The sequence below is a fragment of the Cydia splendana genome, chromosome 5 (assembly GCF_910591565.1).
Source record: "Cydia splendana chromosome 5, ilCydSple1.2, whole genome shotgun sequence".
Classification (NCBI taxonomy): Eukaryota; Metazoa; Arthropoda; class Insecta; order Lepidoptera; family Tortricidae; genus Cydia; species Cydia splendana.
Genome location: NC_085964.1, coordinates 7,786,373 through 7,812,143, shown reverse-complemented (window position 1 = coordinate 7,812,143; position 25,771 = coordinate 7,786,373). Strand labels below are relative to the sequence as shown.

The window sequence follows — 25,771 nt, the reverse complement described above, 5'->3', positions numbered from 1 at the left end:
ATCATCTTTTCTCTCTCCTCAACTCCTACATGCAATCACCAGTATATTTTTAAGCTGCTAGGAGTTAGTAAAACAACACAATAACAATCATACATTATTATTTGTAAGGTTGACGACTGCAGTTTGTACCATTTACATTATGGAATAAAAAAATAAAAATATTCCTGACTAAGATCATTTGAACATAAATCAACTGTAGTAGTCTGGCTTACCATCGTGTTATTAGTGTCTAGTACGACTAGATAAAAGCCGGAAAATCCAGCTCTAAGGCCTTGACGGGAAACCTGGCGGCCGTACCGTACACTGTGTTCACAGCCCCACTTAATATAAGAAGACAGCAAAATTTGGACACTGCCTACTACGTCAACCGACCAACCAACCCGAAGGCAGGAACCTCAATATTTTTCAAGAGGGGGCTAACACAAAATTGCACCTTGTTTTTATATTAAATTTTTACGTTTTAATCACGGGCAAATGCCATTAAAAAATTCACACGGAAACTAGACTAGGTGTAGGAACAGTCTGCAATACTATTCGCTTAGCACCTTTGCATACAAACTTCTATGCAGGGGGGTACCTTTTCTCTGCAGCTGACTGTACATTGGCAAGGGCAGATTCCACCCAAAACCTTAAAAGTTTAAAGTAGAAAAATCACGAAAGCATGCCTGTTTTTCATTTACAGATTTATAGTACAAATGGTCCTACTTTCCCCCACTACTGCGGGAATAAGCACTTTCCGTGCCTAAGTCGAAAATTTAAAGGGCCATCCCCTTGTATAGTAATTAATTTGTAATAGTTATTTACGATACAAGTGCGGAAAAGAGGAAATTCGAAACGAGTGGTGATAAATTAAAACACGACCGAAGGGAGTGTTTTAAATCGACACGAGTTGCGAATTACTTATTCGAACGTGTATCGTACATATGGCCCTTTAAACTTTTGACATACGCACGGAAAGTGCTGTTTCCCGCACTAGTGCATTATTGTGTAGTGTATGTACTGTAAATATATAATCTTTTCAGTTGCATATCGTTACCTGGCATACCATAAGGGGTCATCCATTAATTACGTCACACGCATTTCAAGGTTTTTTGACCCCTCATCCCCTTGTCACACTTGGTCACATTTGGCAAACCCCTCCCCCCCTGGTGTGACGTCACATTTTTTCAACGAAATCGGCAAATCGAATTAAGTATTATTATTTTTTTGTCAAAATATTAGTAAATTTATAACCCAAAACTGATTATGAAAAAAATTAAAGTAATAAAAACGATTATCGTTCCAAAAACTTGTTTTTGAACTGTACAGTAAATAAAATGATTAAAATAAAATTTTGGTTACTGATGAAGTTAAAGTGACGTCACAAAGTTTGTGACTCCCCTCTCCCCCTTGTCACAACATGTCACATTTTCTTGACCCCCCCCCCCCCTAAACGTGTGATGTAATTAATGGATGACCCCTAATGACAGTAATCAGTATACTTAGTATAAGACCGAGCGTTAGCGAAGGTCTCCGTTTCAGCTTGAGCAAAAATGCTTTCGTGAGTCCAGATGTTCTCCTCTACAGGGGCCCGTTTCACAAAAGCTTGTAACTTGTAATACAAGTGTAATTCCCTTTCTAACAAAAGCTGTCAAAAAGGGACTTCCACTTGTATTACAAGTTACAAGCTTTTGATAAACAGGGCACTGGGGCCCGTTTCTCAAAAGCTTGTAACTTGTAATACAAGCGGATGTCACTTCATGACAGCTTTTGTTATACAGGGACTTCCACTGGTACTACAAGTTACAAGCTTTTGATAAACAGGGCACAGAGGGGCTACCGCGAAAACCGAAATTCGCAAATTGCGGGGATCTTACTCTTTTACTCCAATGAAGGCGTAATTAGAGTGACAGAGAAAAATGCCCGCAATTGACGATTTTCGGTATTGGCGGTAGCCCTACAGGTCGCATTTCTCTTCTCAACCGATTCCGTAAAATTTTATGAACCTGCTCAGTAAGTACCTAGTAAGTCATTCGTTTCCTTTTTTGGGAAATGTTCGAAGTGGTAGAAATTTGCATAAGTGCCAGTAGAATCTATGGCACTTAGACCATTGTGAGTTCGTTGTGATAATGACTCGGGGAAGTATTTTATTTTCACATTTTTTAAGCTTTTACTAAGCTTATTACCGCGAGGTCTACATCTCACAGAATGATAAGTATAACCGAGGGATATGACGAGCAAAATTTTAAACGAATGTATACCTGCAGGCTTTACGCCCCTTCTTATCACACTTTCTTTCTAGTAACACGACGGTTGGTCAAACTATAATAATCTAATGGCAATCGCGACAAGAAGGATGGCACTTCTTCCGTTTGACGCGACACTGGCAGCCGCCGCTGGTGTCGCCGCGGCCGCCCGGGCCCCAGCGCCGGCCGCGCGTGGCCCAGCAGATCTCCGTCCTGCAGGCTGTACACTTGATCCAGTCGCACCCCAATTGTTTTGTTATTATAACACTGCATTCTGGGCACTGCATGGCTTCTCCGCGCGACAACAAGTTATCGAGGTATGTTTTGGTCTTTTCGTCAGATTTTTGCTTGGCGCGATACTCTTCGCAAGTTTCATTCTCGTGAATGGCCTGTAAGAAAATGGAAAACTACTTACTTTGCTGTGGTGTAGTTCAGTTCTATCTTTAGGTACCTATTAGTGGCGGCGCGTCTAGATTGTTCGTAGCGTAGGCAAGCCGTAGCTAAGTTTCCCTTCCTTTTCTTCATAAGTTTTAAGAAAATGGCCCAAGTGCCTGAATATCAGACAAGCCGATGGGAATCGAGTTCTATGGACGCTCCGCCACTGGTAGCTATAGAGTAAATCTTTCAATTACTAACCACTAATTTTGTATAAGTATGTTGAATATTTTAGATCTGTATAGATCTAAATTGATTACCTACAGAAGGTATTAGGTACCTAGTGTTTCAGATTTGAAGCTCGGGATAAGATTGAGAGTGATAGAATTATGACCTCATACATTTAGAATTACTTTGGTTGATGGATAGCATTATCTATAATGGTTAGTGTTAGACCAAGAAAAGTGTGCGATTTTGATAGCCCACGCAGTGCAATGCAAATGTTATTTATACGTCATAATTTCATAGAAGTTTGACATTTAAAATAACACTTGCACTGCGTGGGCTATCAATATCGCTGCAGACTTTTCTTGGTCTAACTCTAACAGTATGTATGAAACATTTAAAAGGTTTATAATACCTGACAGGTAACGCAGTTTATAACATCGCAAACAGGACAGAGAAACCTTTTAACATCTGGGTCACACATCGCCCACCCCTGGCAGTCGGCGGTTCGACAATGGAATGCGTTTCGAGCGCCGCTCTCCGCGGCGGCCAGGCCTTTCGCCAGCCATCGCTCATATTCCTCTGGAGATACGAGTGCGCGGATTTCCCGCTCCTCCAGAAACCCAGGGCAGCCCATGGCGGGGCATGAAACTGATGGCTCCTCGGAGTGCTTCACGACGTCTGAGAGGCACTCTTTGCAAAACGCGTGAACGCATTCTCTAAGAACTGCCCCTTGACCAGGTTGATAATTGTCCATACACACTCCACACTCTATCTCTTCAGTATTTATAACCAGCGCGTGCTGCTCTAAAAGGACTAACTCGGCATACACATCGCTTGCCCCATTTTCCACACTTGCTTGGATTACATTCTGATTTATGTCTTCGACATACTTGTCAGTTGCCTTAATTTCCTCGTTTATTAAGTCTTGATTTGCCTCTGTATCTATATATATCGTGTTATTTCGAGCTACTGACGACGATTCTAGACGCGATACTGCGGGCATCACATCTTCCCCGTTTGATTGGTTTTTGTCTTCACTCATAATCTCTATATATATGGTACCATTTGTAGCTGCCGAGGACGAACCCGCGAGCAAATCCGTGTGGCTAATTGTTTCTAGAAAAAAAACATAAAAATACCATCAGACTTTACGTAAAGCTGAGTATGGTTTCCGAAAAGTATTAAAAGTAACCTACTCTACCTAATGTAAGGTACCTATACAACGTATTAGCAGTATTGCTTATTAATCCAGTAACTTTGTCGAATTTTGTAACCTGGCTCTTTTACGTCAAATCCGGTAGTTCTGATTTTTTGCAGACTTATTTATGATGTTGGCCCAATTAATAATACAAGTTTGTGACCTCGAGCGCCGAACGCAACTTTAATCGCCCAAATCTAAAAGAAAACCGAAATTTTCGCGAGTTTTTCGATATTTGACAAAGTTGCGTTCGGAGCTCGAGGTCTCAAACTTGGATTATTCATTAGGTCAACAACATAAACATGTCTGCAAAAAATCAGAACTACCGGATTTAACGCAAACGCGAAATGTATAAAATTACTGTATTATATTATATGAGAAACTGAAGAGAAAACATAATCCAAGGCTATGACAAAACAATTAGATATTGTGTCTAGATAGGTAGGTACAGTCACCACACGGGATTGTTATGCCATTTATTCTTCTAAATTGAAAATTCTATAGCGTAAGTAATATTGAACAACCAATTTAGCTAGGACCCTAAATGGCGCAACAATCGCGGAGCGTGATGTACCTAACTAATGAGTCTTTATTTGACCTTACGACAGGCAAAGACTGAATACTGTGATATAGAAGGTAGGCGCGGGGCCAAGTATAGCTACCTTATTGCTAAAAATGATAAATAAATAAATACTATAGGACAATTTTACACAGATCGACCTAGTCCCACAGTAAGGTCAATAAGGCTTGTGTTGTGGGTACTAGACGACGATATATATAATATACACACATGTATAAATACTTATATACATAGAAAACATCCATAACTGAGGAATACATATTTGTGATAAACACACAAAAAATGCCCTTACCAGGATTCGAACCCGGACCTCCTGCTTCGTAGGCAGGGTCACTACCGACTAGGCTAGGAGGCCGTTAATTGATAACGACGTACTTAATATAGCTGGGTACAGTCGAGTTCATAAAATGTATACATTTTTTCAACTTATTGCAATGGATTATGGTAACTTTAACACCCTTTATGAAAAAGTATTGCAGTGAACTCTTTTACAAAAACTCTTGATTACACAAAGTTTAACGCAAACACACAAACAACAAACAAATGACAAACACGTGACAAATGAGTTTAAAGCAAAATGATAAAATGACTCACCTGGCTGACGATGACGTAAGGTTCTCGTGGTAGGTTGTGGGCCACCACAGCACACACAGTCGTGTTTACTGGAATCCACGTGGCTCTGTGCACTGGCCGAGCTATTGGGTTCCGGCTCCGAAAGGGCAGTGGCACTCGCCTTCGGGCACTCAATGGCGTTGTGACCTCCCTCCCCGCAGCGATAACAAATCTCAGGCATCACATCCATTGGCGTACTGGACGTTGCCGTAGCCGTCTTTGGTTTGGTGCTCTTACGCTTCCTGGCAATCCTGACCGGCCGTTCAATAGAAATAGTACTTTTAACTAGTTTAAGTTTAAGTACATTTTCATCCGAATTTGGTTGTAATTCATAACAGATCTCGGGCGCAATGTCCACAGCAGGCTTACTTGACGTAGCAGTAGCCTTCTTAGGTTTCGTACTATTGCGTTTTCTAGCAGGGCGTTCAATAGGAACTCTTTTAACTCGTTTTTCCGGTGTTAGATCATTATTTTCAACGGGATTTGGTTGCAGTTTATGTTTCAAATAAGAAAACTCTGACAACTCCTGGACAAGTTTTTCGCGTGTCATTATATCCGTCATATGAGCCATCCTTTGAACTCTGGTGTCGAATCGGGATATGTGAGCTAGCACAAAAGAAACTGCGATTTGTTCTGGTGTTAAATCCTTCCATTTTGTTAGAAAAGAGTTCACTATCCGGCTGGCGTAAGCTGCGTAGGATTCTTCTTCCTTAGGGCGGCTGTTGTTGATACTTATCATTGTTGCCGCGCATGTATTCTCGGAGTCGTAACACGCGAGAAAATTTAATTTAAATTCGTCCCAGGTCATGCCCTCATATGTCACCTGGGATAGCCAGGTTGATGCGCTGCCCTTTAATGATTTGCTCAGTGCAATGATGAGGGCGCGGCCTTGAAGCGGGTATTGACCGAGGCGAATGTCAACCACTTTGCACCATGCCACCGCGTCTGCTCCCTCTTCTTCGGGATTAAATTCGGGCAATGTGATGGGCAATGCAGACTCTGGTTCTCTGCCAACATTAGCATTAATCATACGAATTAATTCCATCATCTGGGCGTTTTGAGTTTGCATCAATAATTGCCATTGTTCATTTGATCTATTAATCGCATCGCCCGAAGCCCTAGGGTACCCCCCTGCTGAAGTCGAGTCTTCAACTTGGGCGTTGTGCGCTTGTGGCAGCTCTTCGGCCTTATCACCGATGGTGTCCGGTGCCATAATTCTACCTAGACAAGAATAAAATAAAACCTCTGTTTTCAAACGACTTCATGGTATATACTATATCATTTTAAGTATTAATTCAAGTCAATTAGGTGAGTATACATAAACAAATTAAAACTAAGAAAATAAAATAGTGATTTCGTAACATCGATTTCCTCGTGTTCACGCCCGACTCTCTCACTTTTCTAACTCGAGGGCAGAACGGCGAAGGGGTTAAACCCGATGTACCCCTTGCGCCGAATGATGGCCCCTACCTACTTGAAGGAACTGTAATATATGACACATTTTTACACTATTTTTGGGCCGAATAAATTAGGTACCTGCGTAGTGTTTGCCAAAAACCCCCTGAAGCCCTCACGTAATTAATGGACGCCCCCTTCCTAGTTGACTACGGAACTCAAAAAACCCTTGAAATTAACCTCCATAGGATTTACTGTCATTATAGACTAGACAAAAAAATTCAAAATCGCTCTCCTTCTTGATGCGACTGGCAAATCATATTACTTTTAAGCAACCGGGGTTTTTAACCTAATTAGACCCCGCTGAATCCGAATTTGCCGGTTACTCGATCGAAATCTTAACTGGAAGTGAGATATTTGACATTAAAGGTCTCTTTTTTAGTTTTTCGTAAATAACTCTTAAACGGTGGCGCATAGCAAAAAATGTTCTATTACATAAGTAATTTGCATAAAATTGCCTACAAGAAAGATTCAGTACAATTTTTCGCTAGGATCAATATTCAAAGAGATATTAACGCGGGAAATTTAATTATAATCACTTCTAAGGTCCCTTTTTTTAGTTTTTCGTAAATAACTCATAAACGGTGGCCAATATCAAAAAATGTTGTTAAAGGTTAATAATCTACACAAAATTTTGCACAAATAACATTCAGTACACTTTTCGCACGGATCAATATTTAAAAAGATAATAAAGAGGTAAAGTTAATTATAATAAGTTCTAAGGTTCCTTGTTTTTAATTTTTTTGTTAATATGTAATTTGAAAAGTATGACTCATAGCAAAAAAAACATAAAATTTCCTACAAGAAACATATAGAACACTTTTCGCTAGGATCAATATTTAAAAGACAAAGCAGCGGGTAAGTTAATTATAATAAATTTTAAAGTCCCTTTTTAGTTTTTTGTAAATAACTCGTAAACTGTGTCCCATAGCAAAATAGGTTTTTAAGAATAAATTATCTACATAAAATTTCCTCCAAAAAATATCTGGAACACTTTTCTCTAGGATCAATATGTAAAGCGATATTGATCGTAGCGAAAAAGTATACAGAACTTTTTTTGTGGACAATGTTATGTCCAATATTTATGTATAATATTGTTTTGAAACGGGCCACCGTTTACGAGTTTATTACGAAAAACTAAAAAAAAAGTGACCTGTGAACTGATTGTAACTAACTTTCTTCCCATAATATCGCTTTAAATATTGATCCTAGAGAAAAGTGTTCCAGATGTTTTTTGGAGGAAATTTTATGTAGATAATTTATTCTTAAAAACCTGTTTTGCTATTAGACCGGGAGATAGTGACACATTTTACTGGGTCATTTGTACCAGTATGGCGGTTCGTCAGGGGTTTAAGCATGTAATGAAGGAAAGAAAATGCTATGACCATAGCGCTGGTACCGGCGGCCCAATCGCGTGGGCGTTAGTCGAACGTGTCGGATAAAATACGAGTGTCGAACGATTTGTTCCACAAATATCCTCGTATTTTCCGATAGTCCATAAAAAAGAAGTAGGCGGTAGCGTAATGCCATACTTCTCCGGTGTGACTTACAGCCCGCCATACTGAGGCGAACACGTTAATTAAAAAAAAACAATTCAACCATTTGTGCCAAGCTAATTTTTGCACAGGTGATCATCGTCGAGCAGCCATTCATGGACATCACCATGCCATACTTTTCGGATGGTTCCAAATGCCCGCCATACCGCCGCAAGGGAGTTAATTTTTTTTTTATTGCTAAACGATTTGTACCATCTTGAATTTTTTTTTCAACACTTTCTGTGTGATCATAAATAGAAATCTCATAATGCCATACCTGTAGGAGGTGGCAAATGTGCACAATATTTTTTTTTAATTATAAGATTTTATTCGTATTTTTGACGATTTGTACCAGTATGGCACTAATTTTTCCTGAAAGTTTAAGTTTTACCGAATATAAATCCAAAATTTCAAAGACGTAGGTGGCGGCAATCTTGTCTTATAACTATATATTATGTTGAATAATATTGTACGGCTACCACCGCTCGAACGATTTCTCGAATCATAGAGATCTCGGCTCATCTTGCTGTAAACCTCCATTCACCATTAAATTACATCAAATCTACCACTGTGTTGCCAGTAAAATGAAACGTTTTATTAATAGTAAATATATTATCGGCGGAAGAATGCACATAAGTAAATAACTTACTACTTACTACTAATTAAAAATACAATATTTAAATGCTTATTTTAAATAATCAGTCTTCTAAAAAGCTGTCAGAATTTAATTGTGAATGATAAAACGATCGATTTTTGCACTCAGAAAAAAATATCGACTCGAAAAATGTGGATAATTAAAAAAAGAACTAAATCGTGACTAAAAATCAATATTTTTCTTGCATTCCAACGTTGCGAACTTCAGCATCATGGGCTACTTCGAAAAATGGTTTCAATATTGTATTGGTTGTCGACATAGAGCGAGTGTGGAAGCTCCAGCCCCCTGGTTACGGTATAGGCTAATTTTTCAACACTAAAAAAACCCTGTAGAAAATAAATTTTTCGAGGGTGGCACCACCTTGGCACTTCACCATAAGTACGGTGTAATTTTCCCAAACTTTTTTTTCCAACGTTCGTAAATTTAAAATGCCATACTGTAACAATTCGTTCCATTTTTTTTAAATTCATATCTTGCTTGAGTGTGACAATCTTCCGCCCCATGGTAACAGTATGGGATATTTTTTTTAGGTAGAATTTTACCCAAACGATCCGGATACAAAGATGCCATACTGTAACAAATGATTTTATGTCTTGTACTTTGAAAACCCGTCGAAATATCAACTTTTTCAAGTATGGTGCCCCTTTTTTCCCCTATTAGAAGTATGGCAAATACAATAATGGTCACATTGCATCATCTAATTTCCAAAAATCCAAATGCCATACTGGTACAAATCGTCAAATTTTTTTTTATTTTTTAAGTCTTGGCTTAAGTCTCACAGTCGTCCGCCCCGTAGTTATAATCCGGAATATTTTTTTTTAGGTATAATTGTATCCAGTCAAACAGAATATGATGATGCCATGCTGTAAAAAATTATTTTACGTATTGTATAGTCGTATTTTTGAAACGTGTCGATTAAATAAGTTTTTCAAGTATGGCAGCACTTTTTCCCCCTACTATATGTATGGCAATTATAATAACGGTCACATTTTATCAAATACTCTCCAAAAATTTAAATGCAATACTGGTACAAATCGTTTAGCAAAAAAAAAAAAATTAACTTCCTTGCGGCGGTATGGCGGGCATTTGGAACCGTCCGAAGAGTATGGCATGGTGATGTCCATGAATGGCTGCTCGACGATGATCACCTGTGCAAAAATTAGCTTGGCACAAATGGTTGAATTGTTTTTTTTTAATTAACGTGTTCGCCTCAGTATGGCGGGCTGTAAGTCACACTGGAGAAGTATGGCATTACGCTACCGCCTACTTCTTTTTTATGGACTATCGGAAAATACGAGGATATTTGTGGAACAAATCGTTCGACACTCGTATTTTATCCGACACGTTCGACTAACGCCCACGCGATTGGGCCGCCGGTACCAGCGCTATGGTCATAGCATTTTCTTTCCTTCATTACATGCTTAGACCCCTGACGAACCGCCATACTGGTACAAATGACCCAGTAAAATGTGTCACTATCTCCCGGTCTATATGGGACACCGTCTACGAGTTATTTACAAAAAACTAAAAAGGGATTTTAAAATTGATTATAATTAACTTACCCGCTGCTTAGTCTTTTTAAATATTGATCCTAGCGAAAAGTGTTTTACATGTTTCTTGTAGAAAATTTTATGTTTATTATTTATGTATAAGATTTTTTTTGCTATGAGTCATACTTTTTAAATTATTAACGAATAAATAAAAACAAGGAAACTTAGAATTTATTATAATTAACTTTCCCTGTTTATTATCTTTTTAAATATTGATCCGTGCGAAAAGTGTACTGAATCTTTTTTGTTCAAAATTTTGTGTAGATTATTAACCTATAACAACATTTTTTGATATTGGCCACCGTTTATGAGTTATTTACGAAAAACTAAAAAAAGGGACCTTATAAGTGATTATAATTAAATTTCCCGCTTTAGTATCTCTTTGAATATTGATCCTAGCGAAAAATTGTACTGAATCTTTCTTGTAGGCAATGTTATGCAGATTACTTATGTAATAAAACATTTTTTGCTATGCGCCACCGTTTAAGAGTTATTTACGAAAAACTAAAAAAAGGGACTTTTAATGTCAACTATCTCACTTCCGGTCAAGATTTCGATCAAGCAACCGGCAAATTCGGATTCAGCGGGGTCTAATTAGGTTAAAAAACCCGGTTGCCAAAAAGTAATATGAATTGCCAGTCGAAATCGATTTGATGAAAAATAAAACCAGTCTATTAGGTACAAATGGAAAATCGTCCACTTGAAATGACGATTCTGAAGTTGGATCGAAAGTAATAGTGTCCAATGTGAATCTTGTCAAAATGTAATTGTGCTAAAAAACTTTTTTAACCAAATTTGTAATCTAGTCGTAAATTAATTAAGCCAGAATGGAATTTTGTCCGTTATAAATTATGAGCAAAATGAAATATATTCATTACCTACCTATGACATATTAATATCTTGATATAAAAACGCTAATATTTTATACTAAAATAAAACTTTATTTTTGAAAATAGTCATTTCTTTTTAATAGTTTCATGACTATGGCATTATAAACCTCTATAATCGTAAATGTACAAATTTTCAATTGGTCATGATTTTCAATGTACGCAAATACAAATGGACACATATTTTTCGACCTGTATCATATTTGACATTTTGACTATTGGACATAACTGTTTTTCGACATTATGCTGGATGGACAATTTTCCTAGTCGATGTATTTTAAATTGTAATTTTTATACTTTGACGTATAAATTCGTGTGGATAATTTTCCATCTGTACCTAATGATAGTAAATCCTCCATAGGGCCCATCGTTCGGTCAAGAAAATGTGACATGTTGACAGGGGGGAGGGTGCTGGAGTCACAAACATTGAGACGTCACTCTTTTAAATTATTTAATTTGCTGTACAGTTGAATAACAAGTTTATGGAACAATAATCATTTTTATTCGTTTAATTTTCTTTCTTAATCAGTTTTGGGTTATAAAATTACTAATGTCTTTTTTCCAAAATATTTTGATAAAATATTAAAAATAGGTACAACCAACTTAATTCCATTTGCTGATTTCGTTGAAAAAATGTGACGTCACACCAGGGGGGCAGGGGTTTGCCAAATGTGACCAAGTGTGACAATGGGGGTGAGGGGTCAAAAAAACCTAGAAATTCGTGTGATGTAATTAATGGATGACCCCTAAGTGGTAGGTAAGTTTAAATAAGTCACAGAAGAAGTAAGTAGCAGTTGAGTTTGTTGACCAGAATCATCTCTGGACACTCTAGGTCTAGGTAATAGAAACTTTAACTTAAAAACTGCGAGTAGAGACACTATAGACTCCACCTGGCCGTAATGTGGGAATGAGAAGATTATCAAACACATAGAAATCTGGTGTTGGGATTATTTTACAGGACTCACTTTTCCTGCCAAATGCAGTAAAAATCACCAGTTTTTGATGGAATAAAAAACTTAATGTTTCTAAAAAACTTGACTCATTAAGAAATACCTATCAGAAACATTAAGGTATTATTCCTACCAAATGAAAAGCGATGCAGTTAAAAGTTTTCAAAAAATGAACGCCTTCATACCTACCCCGTTAAAAATATTTCTAGGATTTGAACTGCTAAACCAAGTAGTATTAGCTTAAAGACTATACCTAGATATGAGGTTTAAAATTTAATGAAGGAACCCCTGGTACCAGATAATGGTTATTCACTACACTCGGCTCCGTAGCTTCAGCTTGCTGGTTACCGTCTGATTCGGTTTTGGGTGACCTTGGGTTTGAGATTTTGGTGACCTTGAGTATGGTGAGTGTGGTATAAAAGTTAATATAAATTGATAAAACAGCAATTGGCTTGTTATGTCTGAGTACTCATGGCATTTGTCCGGGGGTACTACCTACTTCGTGGTACCCAATAACAATTAATAAGACAACAAAGAAACAAAACATGCAGCTGCGATTCTTATCTCTTCTTATCTGCATAATGAAAATAAACATTATTAAAAAATCCGCACGCCGCCACCGGCATGTAAAACTTTCCTGTCATTTGCATTCAAAAGTGTAAAAGCGAAGGTGCTTTTAGCTCGTCTCGATAAATGAGTTGTGTTTAAATCTGCCTAAACTGAACTTACTGTGTTGGTCACTGGATTCGATGACTGAGAAATAAATTTATGCCCATATTATTGGTTCAAAACGACCCGAACAAAACAACGAAAAACGTAACACAATTCAATTCAAAACATCAGGAAAAAACAACACATAATAAAAATATGTCATTCGACTGTCAACCTTTTTTTTTTCTACAAAGAACTTAGGCTTAAGTTGCGACTATTGTGCCAAATTAAAGGTGTTTCGAGGTGGTGTTCGAAGGTAAAAAAATCGTTATACCTACCATTATATTGCCTCTCTATTGCATGAATATGGAAGAGTAGTAGAGAGATAGATAGAAAGTAATTTTAATACTCAAGTCCAACTTTCGGCCAACGATAATACATAACATGGAACGTTTCATAAGAAACGTCAGGTAACTGTCAAACAAGTGTCACACTAACGTCACTGTGACATCACATTACATGATTGCTTGCAGTAGTACGGTGCGAAAGAAGAAAAACACGCGAAATGTTCCTTTAAATGCGTTACAAAAATCATTTCTCCACATAAAGTATTAATAAGTTATTTTGAAAATGCAGGCGTTTACAACAAAGTCATTCTCTAGTTTAATTAGAGCACGTCTTACCGAATTCTTCCCTCGTCAACATTATGGTTAGAATTTTTAACATAACATAACATTCATTTGTTTTTACACTTTATATTTCTCAAGGGGTTGGCTATAGAATAATTTTGTGGGTGGGGGGGATGAAATATAAACCCCTTGATGCCATTCACCCCGCGCGGAGACGCATTATTTTTGCATCGAAATTACGAGTAAAAATTATCGAGATTACCTGAAATACAACCTAATTTCAAAACTTCAATCGTGAATATCTCCAGAACCATGCGTCTCCCGCCTGCGCCATGCGCCTCCATTCGTGGGGCTCTATTCTATAGTTTAACCCTTTCAAGACTTTAATAATCTAAATTAGGCTGATAATAGAAAATTAACAAATCGATTTGCATCATTTTCAAAAATAGTACGAATTTCTATCTATGATCATTTGATATGATACTTTGCAGACTGGTTTATATGTGATGATTTGACATTACAGTGACTCGCAAAAGGTTTTACCGCAACACTGGCATTGTCCAGAGCGACAGTAAGTGGGAGGTGACCCTGGACCACCGGCGGCTAAAGACGCCAAACGGACGCGTGCTGTCGGTGAGCAGCGAGCCGCTCGCGCGCGCCGTCGCCGCTGAATGGGATGCGCAGGTCGAACACATCACACAGCCCACCATGCACCTGGTAAAGAGTGCTTTGCATTATGATATATGAGTCTACACTTATCTTAATGAGTTGTTTATCAGTGGCGGCGCATCATAAAAGCCGATTCCCACCGGCTTGCCTGTTTTTGGACATTTGAGCAGAGTTGTAAAGGAAATATGTAAGCCAAATTAGCCCCGGCTTGCCTATGGATATGTTTGACGCGCCGCCACTGTTGTTTATAAACCTAAAAATGATGTCATTGTATTGGTAAAGGTATGACTCCTCTTTGCTTGACATGGATGTTTAACTCGATTATCATTGGAAATTTCAATTGAATCTTAATCCTGTTTCATTAATGATTTTTGAATGTAGACAGAGAAAACAATAACTACCACTAATTCACTAACTTTACAAGCCTCAATTAGTTAATGTATGTTTAACCATTTCTTACAAATACATAAGTCAAAATGATGATAGATAAAGACAAACAATTAATAGGTAATTGAGGCTTGTAGTGTAAATAATGACTCTTGTACTTTATTTCAGACAGCTTTGTGCAATACAGCCATAGACAACCCTGGCAAGTTGACTTCACATGACATTGCTAGTTATTTACTAGACTTTCTACCTACAGACACACTCCTGTTTCATTCACAGGTAAAGTCATTTTGTGTATAAATTTTACTAAGAAAATTTAGTGTATTAGTTATATTTCTTATATCACACTGAAAATATTTTGTATATTATATCACATTAAACTGGGTAAGAAATTTATAAACATATTTAAATGTTAATTCTTACTTAGGGAATATTTCAGTACCTAATTTAAAAACATAAGTGCTCTCTATTACTGCTACTTAAATATCCTATTTTCATTTTCAATATACTTTTACATGTATTTTTATAGGAAGAAGAGGAATTAAGAGCACTGCAAGCAGAAAAATGGACACCAGTACTAGAATGGTTCCAAAAGAGATTCAATGTTACTCAAGAGACATCCAAGGACTTGGCACTCCCTCCTGTTGCTACGGAGACCCGGGCAGTCCTGGCACGATACTTCCTGTCATTTGACTTCACTGCACTTAATGGTATATCTTTGTTTACTTGTGCTTATGATGATGAGGACTAAGCCTAACTAACGAAAACACATTGGTAACTACTATTATAATTTTGTGTAAAAAAGCCCCTGAGAGTCACTTGCACAAACAGTGTTTGAATTTAAAATTACTGTACTTACACAAAACGCATTTTAAAAGCCATATTTTATTGGCTGTAAAAGACAAAAATTGTTTCTTGTGTTTGCTAATTTTATCACTTCCTGGGTCCCTAACCTTGAACTAAACATACCTACGTATAGATAGTAGATTGTCTTAGTAACTATTGAGTTGAATTGTTTAAATATTCTTGCAGCAATTAATTTCGGCGTAGAAGCCCTTAAGTCCCCCATACTGATGATAGCGTGCGTGGAGCGTCATCTGGAGCCGAAAGAAGCAGTGTTACTGTGCCGCCTCGAGGAAGAGTACCAGGTTAGTGTTTTATTACGACAAATTCTAGTAGCCAAAATGATTAAAAAAACATTTTTTTTTTCTTAATTTGTAAAAATTGCTCATTTGGGTGGGCCAAGCGCCCCCTTTCCAGTTTAAAATGAACACCCCTAGCATGTGCTTGGTAGCTAAATAGCCGTTTTGTTTGCAGCTCTCTCGGTGGGGTCGAGTGCCTTGGGCGCACGAGCTGAACCAAGCGGAGCTGACGGCGCGCGTGGCGGCCGCGCTGCTGGTCGTCGCGGGCGCGGGGGAGTCGCACGCCGCGCGCGCCAAGTCCACGCCGCCGGAGACCGCCTAGCCCTGCCGCTCACGCTCACGAATGGACTTATCAAGTGAAATATTAACTTTGTAATGATCACAATTCGTTTCCAATCAGTCAAGCACTGTCTTCTTCAATAGAGGCTTCTCCAAAAGAGGTTTGCTTAGCTGCAATTTCGTAAGAGGTTTCGTTACTCGCACATCTCTAGTGGAAAAGCAATATATAAGTATAACTTGGTTTATTTTTATTTTCTGTAAATACCGTACCTATTGTAGTACAAATAGCAACACTTTTAACTGTCCATCGGTGGACCTTATGCCTTTTGTAATAAGGTTTACGAACTGTCAGTTAACAGCGTGGGCGATGGTAGTGTAAATATGAGAGAGGTGTGGTGTCCTGGTCCTGGACATGTAAAAAATATATATGCTTGTTACCTAAGACTCATGATTTATACTTGTTTCTTATGATTTTATAATCATAAGACGTCTGTGACGTTATTGATACCGTTGAGATTCGTTTTTTATTTTTACGAGATACGTCGATAATCGCCTCCATAATGCTTGTATATAAACCATAGAAGGTAGCATCCTATAGAAGTGGTATACGCGTGCCTCCGTGAGGGACAAAACATACGCAATGCGACTAATATACCAAAAACAATTTACGTAATTCGGTCGGGTTATTTGTTGCCCACCATAAACCATACTAAATTTGTGGTGGGGAACAAACAAAACCGGCCAAGTGCGAGTCGGACTCGCGTTCCAAGGGTTCCGTACATTAACCCTTAAATGCATAGTGTTGCCAAATGTCTACAAACCATTAGACAGCTAACAGTTTTAAAATAAAAAGGCTTACGTTCTTGAACGCACCTTTATGCGAAACGTCAAGTAATAGGGTACTGATTTAAGGGTTAAATTTACGCAATATTTTTAATTTATAAAAATTACATTCTTTTTAAGACGAAAAGTCGGCAATCTTGGAAAAATCTACAAGTTGATAATTTTTAGTATGTGATTTTGAACGGTTTTTTCGGGGTATGTAATTATTTTATATTTAAAAACTTTATCATATCACAAATAGTGTACCTTTCTAATGGTAGTAAAAAATTTCATTTATATATTACTGAAAATTACATATTTACATAAATATGATTTAGCCAATTCAACTTCTAACACTGATTTCGCAGTGAAAATCGAAGTTATATTTTTTTTACTATTTTTCCTAGAATCTACAAACAATTATGTGATACATATATTAATTTCGGGCAAAAAGAAAAAAATCATGCATTTAAGGGTTAAATCCGCCTCACGCTTGACTGCACATTTCTAATATGTTTTCCTGTCATCTATAGGTAAAGAACTATTTTGTGTATTTTTTTCAAAATGTTAGACCCAGTAGTTTCGGAGATAAAGGGCCGGGGAGGGGGGAGGGGGGGAGTCGGACAGACAGACAGACGCACGAGTGATCCTATAAGGGTTCCGTTTTTTCCTTTTGAGGTACGGAACCCTAAAAAGTGAGACTGTGACAAGCAATAATACCGCTTTCTCTGCTACTCCTACTGAAAGTTCTATAAGTGTATCTCGTTCGGTCATTTGGCCCCTCCCCCGTTTCCTCTCTATATTATTGTACCTCTATGATATACCCAAACTATACAATGAAGGAAATTAGAGTTATTTACCTAGCACCCATAGTACAAGCTGCCTAGCACCCATAGTACAAGCTTTGCTTAGTTTGGGGCTAGGTTGATCTGTGTAAGATGTCCCCAATATTAAAAAAAAAAAAAAAAATTACGCACGCGAGTCCGATTCATGTAAAGAACATGATTTCGTAAGCAGATGGCTTCTTTTAGTAGGTACTTACCTACAAAATCAATATTAAGTACATATAATAGTTTTACCTAATACGTACCAGTAGGTAGGTATATTTAAAATCGGTGAATCTACTTATGAGCCGAGAATAAATCTTTTTACGAAATACCTATTTCTTTTACGTGATTTGGTTCTAACTAATAACATTTTTTCTAGAATAATTTATATTTCTTCGATCACTTTTTAGGGTTCCGTACCCAAAGGGTAAAACGGGACCCTATTACTAAGACTCCGCTGTCCGTCCGTCTGTCACCAGGCTGTATCTCACGAACCGTGATAGCTAGACAGTTGAAATTTTCACAGATGATGTATTTCTGTTGCCGCTATAACAACAAATACTAAAAAGTACGGAACCCTCGGTGGGCGAGTCCGACTCGCACTTGTCCGGTTTTTATTATTCGGGACACTCGAGTACACGAGGTATTAATTCCTACAATATGTAAAAAACCGGCCAAGTGCGGGTCGGACTCGCGCACGAAGGGTTCCGTACCATTACGCATAAAACGACAAAAGAATCACGTTTGTTGTATGGGAGCCCCACTTAAATATTTATTTTATTTTGTTATTAGTATTTGTTGTTATAGCGGCAACAGAAATACATCATCTGTGAAAATTACAACTGTCTAGCTATCACGGTTCTCGAGTTACAGCCTGGTGACAGACAGACGGACGGACGGACGGACGGACAGCGGAGTCTTAGTAATAGGGTCCCGTTTTTACCCTTTGGGTACGGAACCCTAAAAATGTGGTCTTTCTGTACCTACTAAATGGTCCTAGTAAATATTAGAAACCAAATGATGTTACTTTTTACAGTACATTAATTAATTTATGGCTATATGCTTTGCAATTGAACTCGTAATCATGTATTCAGCAGTAGCTTGACCGCTTTAAACAATCCCCTACGTCGAATAAAAATCGGCAGCAAGCCAAATTTAAGTGAGGTCGGGGCGCAGAAGAATGAAATGAAAATAGCAAAAACACTCGCGAAGTTCCCGCTAAATATAGCTGATCGAGTGCTATGGACGCTTACCGAATCGCAGGCTCAGTGGACCAGTTTAACTGCGATCGGGACATCCGTAATCGTTATGCGTAGTCAAAGAGCGCGCTTATACTGGTTAACGTAAGCCGCCTAACTGGCTACGTTCTGTAAGCGTGTAGAATACCGTCCCTGGGCGGGCGGCGGCGCGAGCCAGTGCAGCGCGAGCGCGCGCGCCACGCTTTGTTCAAAGCTACGAGCTTTCGAAACTCTTTGTGACCAACTTTACTCCTTAAAACTTTGGTACATTGCATTAAAAAATCAAAAGAAAAGTAATTGATAAAGTGATGGGAATGATAAAGTGAAGTCAAGCATTTCCTTTAAGGTTATAGTCGTGATCGTGATGTGTGAAAACGGGGCTAATATGTTCTAGTTTCGAATTTTGCTATTTACATCCGTGCATCATTCTTCGGCTCGTCGGTAAGTGTTCTATCTTCCTGCTACTAAAATAACACGCTCATGTTGTTATTTCAACATGTTAATAGGTACCTACTCATTTATGACGATAGCATACGTAGGTAGTGTAGGTACCTACCTAATATTTTGGAATTAACGATGAAGTATATTATAATATACCTACTTATTTTAAGTAATTAAATGATTTAAAGGCATTGCCCTGGGGATAAATTCCGTGACCAAGAATTTAGAAAATTACTCAGATATCCTGATTACCTATTTTTTATTCCATTAGGTGTGTTAACGATAAATACCTATTCAAATTATCGGTTTAAATTGTTTTATTTACCTAAACGATTATTCATACATAACTTAATTTTATTATAATTGATCGATTTATTTTACTCGTTTATTTATTCTCGAGCACCATATGAAAAGATGTGTATTGTTTTGTCAGCGGTGTGATGAGCGGCGCGGCATCGGAGGCGGAGGCTGGGCGCGCGCGGCCGCTGTCGGGCGGGCTGTGGTCGCTCATCTCGTGGCTCCGCCGCGACGACTCGGGCGCCTCCAGCGACAGCCTCTCCAGCGTCGGCTCCGACCGCACCGTCGCCAGCTTCGCCTTCCTCGCGCCCGACCGCTACCGCCACCCCGCCGCCCCCGTGTTCCTGCCCCCGCCCGGCCCCCCGACCGACTCCTACAAGAAGCGCCTCCGCGACAGAAACTCCAGACTGCAGCACGACCGCGACCTCACTCTCCATCGCAAGTACGGTCTGTTTAGGGGAGAGAACGGTTACGACGCTTTTAGCCTACCTCCGGCGCGTAAAACTACGGAGAACAACTGGGAGGAGAGGGAGCGCCGAGCCACAAGCGAGTGCCTGCAGCGGCGCGCGGCGCACGTGCCCGGCAAGCGGCGCGCGCCGGCGCCGCCCGCGCGCGCCGCCACCCTCGGCGGCCGCTCCCGCAAGCGGCCCGCGCCGCAGCCTCCGAGACGTCCTCTCAGCGAGCTCGGCAGGAACGCTCCGATACCCGAGGAACCGCTTCTACTCCAAACAGATCTAGTCGATCCCGCTTTGCGGAGAACCGAAAGCATGGATTGCAAACCAGAAAAATATATTAAGAAAGAAATTAAAAATTCTAAACCGCGAACGGAAAAGAGCTTCTTGAAACAGATTTTTGAGGGCAGAAAGAGGAATTCGGCCGTCGAAACCATTCCTGAAAGGATACTGCCCAGTATAAGTGAGCTGGACAAGCAGGCTGCTGAAATAATAGAGTCGTGTAAATTAAAAGCTATAGATCGAAGTAATGAAAAGGCCGCGGGGACCTCCAGAGAACTGCTGACACCGTCCAGAGGGGATATGTGGTTCTGCACAAGGTGTCTTCGAAAATATAATGATTCGGTCGTAACTTGTGGATATTGCATAACCGAACAGCAAATGCAATTAAACAAAAATGACAGTGATCGTCGTTTGGCGAATAGAGCTTCTAATCACTATACACAAACAGAATTGACGAATGTTGCTTCGACGAGTGGCGTAAACGTAGTTGAAGAAAAACAAAAGTTAAAAGAAATGCTTAAAGAGATTAAGGACTCCTTACCTAAGAGACCCAAGCACGAGGAAAATGACATTAAAAAAAATAATCACAATAATCATGATACCCAAGAAAAAGAAATTCGCAAGTCCACTGTTGTAGAGGCTCCCACTCTTAGAATAGGGACCAAAATATCCGAAGAAGAAAAAGTAACCCAGAATGCCGACAGTAAGTCAGTAAATATCGAAGCAGGAAGTAAAAATAACGATGTAAAGGTCGTTACCAACAGAACACCGACATCAGCCACAGAAACAGCTGTAGTGACACAACCAATAGTATTACAACATGTACCTTCCAGGGATATAGTAAAATTACAACATTTTAAAATCGCGGAATCCAAACAATGCAACTTAAGTATGAATGCGCCTACTGCTTTCGACAATAAACATATTATTACTAGTTCAAATTCAATCGCAAAAAACTCGATTATCCCTGAAAGTAAATTTAAGATTAGCAGTGATTCTTCCACATCTGGTAGTGCTCCTTCGAACGTACCATTAAAAATATCCTCATTACTAAATTCAAGTCTTATAATTGAAAAACAATTACAAACAAAACCATACGACTTACAACCTGGAACCCAGGTTCAAAGATCTAGTAACCAAACAACAACAACAGCACACGAAGCAAAGCCCTTAGTTGCTCCTAAGTTACTAGCAGATACAATCTTAAATGCTGGTCTAAGGGATATAAACACTGCGACAACGTCAACTTCAGCACCAAAAGCTGTGCATAAGAATAACTTAACATCTCAAGAGCAAGCAACACAAAAACCACTAAAAGCGACCAGTACAACGCAAACTTCTTCGAGTGTAGTTTTTGACATTGATGCGAGATGTAAACGAAACACAACAATCATAAAAGACCAAGAGGTTAACAATAACCTAAGTCATTTAAAAGCTGATGCAGAAAGAAATAATGAGTCACCCAAACTTCCCACAAGTTCACCTTCGTTTGGAATCTCTTCATCTGGATCCCACACAAGTACACTTTCTTCAGCTCCTGGCCCATCTCTAGATGATAAACAAATGAACATAGACAATATCGGTAACCAGCAGCAAAAATCACTCTTTCAAAATGCGCCATGCAAAGTAACCAGTGAAATAAGGAAATTAGATACTCCACGAATATCAGATAGTCGTCAACATAATCCGGCTTTGAAGGTCGTTCCTTTTGATCTCCATTTAAGAAGAAGAGATTTGATCAACCAGCTTGAACAATCCATCGCTAAAGGAGACGAAAGAGCGGCTGCGGATGCCGCTGCAAAGCTAGCGCAATTAAGACTATCCTGTTCTGTATTGTCATTCTCATCACAAATTGTTGGTGCACCGTCTACATCACTAACTGACCCAGTAAAGAAAACCAATAACACAGTCTCTGACAAGGCACAGATGGAAGACACCACACAAACAAATGATCCTAAGATATCAAACACCACGTCGCCTAATAATGTTGCAGCGTCACCAAGTAAAACTCCGATTGAAAAGAAACCGGCCCCTATGCAGCCCAAATCTGGAGCATTGGAAAAGAAAAATAAACCAGTCGAGAACGAACGCGAAAAAATAAACGAAGCCTCAACGTCTAATAAAAACGATGCAGCCGGGAATGATAACGTTTCGTAAGTTATTTTATACCTGCTTTTGCAATCCTGTAATGATAAGGTACCTAGATTATTAAATATAAGTAGATACTCTTATTTCATTAATCAGGATAGAAGTATGGATTGAAGATAGAGAAGCGGCTAGGGGGCCTATAAGGATGAATATGCCCCGGGTATCCGTAATTGGCGATTTGCGGCGTCAAGCGAACGCGTCATTTGGTCTGGCGGCCCACTTACAACGGTGGATCGTGGGAAGGACTCTATGCACGGACGACAACACGCCCCTCAACATGCTGGCCGGCCCGAAGTTTGATGCGCCGTTTTATCTCTGCTTGGTGGAGCCAGGTTAGCAAATACAATTAGATTAATTTGACACGTTTTTTATAAGTTCGTCGGTTGATTTTCAAGGATTTTACTTTTCCCTTGCAGATACAAATAAGCAAACTGCTTTGCGCCCGGGATCTTCTTCAAACAATAAAACAGAGGATAAGAATCAGAACGTAGATCTTCCAAATGGAGAAAACAAGGCAACTGATGTATACGCCGAATTAGTCCTTCTGGAGCGACGCGCTCTTGTTCCCAATGCTGAAGTGTTCGAGTGTGGAGTTTGTATGGAGAATTACCAACCTGGCGAAGGGGCGGTTCTAAGAGAATGCGTTCACACGTTCTGCATGGAGTGTCTCTCAGACGTCGTGAAGCACTCCGAGGAACCAGCAGTTTCATGCCCCGCCATGGGCTGTCCTGGGTTTCTGCAGGAACGGGAAATTCGCGCACTCGTATCTCCGGAGGAATATGAACGGTGGTTGGCGAGAGGACTGGCTGCCGCGGAGAGCGGCACTCGAAACGCATTCCACTGTCGAACCGCCGACTGCCAGGGGTGGGCGCTGTGTGAACCGGGCGTTACGAGGTTCCCCTGCCCTGTTTGCAAGCGGACAAACTGCGTTTCATGTCAGGTATATGTAATTGTTTTAACAAAGCATTATAATGTAGGTACTGTTATTACATTTTGACAGGAAATATTAACATTCAATATCGAACGAGATCGAAAATCATTAACGTAGGACCGTAGGTGCTGACTCACAGAATTTCGTATTTAAATTAAAAACATGTTGGTAGTTTCTGTTAGTTACATTCATTATTTCACTCGAGAATTTTTACAAACTGAAACAGTTAACAACTATGCTCACATTATTTTTCCCTTATTTCCAGGCCATTCACGAGAGCGACACGTGTGAACAGTATCGCGCAAAGCAGCGAGCCGCCGGAGCCGCCAACCGAGCCCCTGCAGAAACTGACGAAGGAACCAGGGCATTCCTCGACACGCTGATATCGCGCGGGGAAGCTCTCGAGTGTCCGGAGTGCAGTGCAATAATAACGAAGAAATGGGGTTGCGATTGGATCAAATGTTCGGCCTGCAAAACGGAGATCTGCTGGGTGACGCGCGGCCGGCGCTGGGGCCCGGCCGGCCGCGGCGACACCAGCGCCGGCTGCCGCTGCGGCGTCGACGGGAAGCGGTGCCATCCTTCGTGTGGCTATTGTCATTAACTAATACTTATTCATGTTCAAATATAATTTCTGAATATCTTAATATCAATTTATCTGTAATAAACATATAATTATTATAAACTACGTTTTTCTCTCTTCTATGAAATCAAAATATTTGATAAGAAAATTATTTGATTTGTTTCCGAACAAGATTGTATTTTCATATATTTTTCTAATTGTATGGGATCTACATACCTACACGTACGTTTTTTACGAGTGAAAGAACTTGATGTCGACTAGCTTTTTAGCAGCCAGTCGGGCAGATGGCTAAAAGTATTTATTTCTTTAAAACACGATTTTTTTTAAATAATAGTCCTTTTTACATATAGAGCTTATGTATTTCTGTAACAATATTCATTCATTAAAATGTTTAACATATCAATTAGGCAATATATCTAATATGGCTAACACTTAGATATCTAGGTAATAAAAATCTGTTTATAAAAATCACATAGCGTTGCACTTACCTAATGAAAGTAATCATATAATAAAAACGATATATTAAAATGAGCATTAAATGCATCTGCGTTTATAAGTACGCCTTTCTACTGAGGTAGCTTGTCGATTGAGACTGTCAACGAGTTAAAATAACGAAATCTACACTATAAAAATAAAATGATATCAAATTATTAATATGAATCGAATAGTATCAGTTCTGAAATCGACTTTCTACTTTGGAATATAAGTTATTAATAACTTAAATTAGGATAATTCCCTGATACAGTTTCCTGTGTATTGTTTACACTAATCTGAACAACCTCGGAGCGTCTACGAAGTCAAAAATCAGTCCTTGTGGTGCCTGTGTCTGAAAACAAATACACAGATAACAGGATTATTTGCGTATGGAAACAAGTGCGGATCCAGCTTTATAGTCAGGGGGATATGCATGGACTAATTCTAGTTATGAGTTCTGAAAAATATCTACTGTTAAATATGTACTGGCCCCGTATGGAAACATTATTTTCGGTGTGGGAATGATGTTAAGCATCGTCCCCCTGGCCGGAGGTGAGCCCATTTTGAGGGGGAGGTGTATATATATATATATGTAGCTCACCTCCCGGCTTTTTCCATTGAGAAAGAGGGAGAGAAACCTACCCACTAAACCCACGCCGGCGTTTCTCACAATATGCCGTTTGGTGATCCTGGGATCGCGAACATTCTACCACGTCCCTATTTACTAGCCTGATAATAGAATAGTAAAACAACATTTAAGTAGGTACATAAGGAATTGTAGACTTGACGTTACCATTACCTGGTATGTGTTGGCAGCGGTACGCGCGAGCCGCAGCCGCAGCGGCCCCGCCTGGCGCTGGGGCGCCGCCAGCGCCGTCAAAATGTCGATGTTCTGCGCTATCTGCGCACACCCGCGCAAGTCCACAGACTGGAAGTAAAAGATAAGACGTAAGTTAACGAATCAGATTAAAAAACACGTACGTATGCGGAACCAGGACCTCCTGCTTCGTAGGCATGAGGGTCACTATTAACAGTACTGACTAACCTACGTTAGGTTGTTGTTACCCCAAGCTTGGGGCAGGCGGTTACCATATGGCATCCACGGTCGCGCCACACCAAACGTGTCTATTTCACTGTGTATTAGTGTCCGACCGAAGGTTCGGTTTCGGTTTCGGCCAAAAAATCATGTTTCGGCTGTAGTTTCGGTTTCGGCCAAAAAACGGCCAAACCTTTCGGCGGGGCCGAAACTTACGAAATGGTACCTACTTCGTA

General features: G+C 39.5%; 4 protein-coding genes across 5 annotated transcripts in view; 2 read left to right on the top strand and 2 right to left on the bottom strand.

Annotated features, from left to right (window-relative positions):
• Positions 1-81: 81 nt before the first annotated feature.
• Positions 82-13,092, bottom strand: LOC134790584 (E3 ubiquitin-protein ligase lubel-like). The gene is made up of 4 exons (XM_063761433.1): positions 12,980-13,092; positions 5,201-6,439; positions 3,241-3,944; positions 82-2,614 (listed from the first exon to the last, which is right to left on the bottom strand). The coding sequence occupies exons 2-4, from the start codon at positions 6,429-6,431 to the stop codon at positions 2,312-2,314; spliced, it is 2,238 nt and encodes a 745-aa protein (XP_063617503.1). The 5' UTR covers positions 6,432-6,439; positions 12,980-13,092; the 3' UTR covers positions 82-2,311.
• A 345-nt stretch (positions 13,093-13,437) lies between these two features.
• Positions 13,438-16,129, top strand: LOC134790585 (ATP synthase mitochondrial F1 complex assembly factor 2). The gene is made up of 6 exons (XM_063761434.1): positions 13,438-13,610; positions 14,054-14,247; positions 14,755-14,865; positions 15,116-15,296; positions 15,619-15,734; positions 15,904-16,129. Exons 1-6 carry the CDS (start codon positions 13,532-13,534, stop codon positions 16,048-16,050), a joined length of 828 nt encoding a protein of 275 aa, XP_063617504.1. The 5' UTR covers positions 13,438-13,531; the 3' UTR covers positions 16,051-16,129.
• Positions 16,130-19,180: 3,051 nt separating this feature from the next.
• LOC134790648 (uncharacterized) lies at positions 19,181-24,085 on the top strand. Its single transcript, XM_063761513.1, has 5 exons — positions 19,181-19,335; positions 19,769-22,519; positions 22,611-22,846; positions 22,931-23,454; positions 23,711-24,085. Exons 2-5 carry the CDS (start codon positions 19,776-19,778, stop codon positions 24,044-24,046), a joined length of 3,840 nt encoding a protein of 1,279 aa, XP_063617583.1. The 5' UTR covers positions 19,181-19,335; positions 19,769-19,775; the 3' UTR covers positions 24,047-24,085.
• Positions 24,086-24,700: 615 nt separating this feature from the next.
• The window catches only part of LOC134790674 (uncharacterized), a 37,358-nt gene continuing 36,287 nt past the window's right edge, over positions 24,701-25,771 (bottom strand). For both annotated transcript variants that reach the window (XM_063761569.1, XM_063761570.1), the window contains 2 exons: positions 25,299-25,427; positions 24,701-24,851 (listed from right to left, as the gene is read on the bottom strand). In XM_063761569.1, the coding sequence (XP_063617639.1) occupies positions 24,786-24,851; positions 25,299-25,427 (195 nt within the window). In that variant the 3' untranslated portion in view covers positions 24,701-24,785. The remainder of the gene's footprint in view (positions 24,852-25,298; positions 25,428-25,771) is intronic.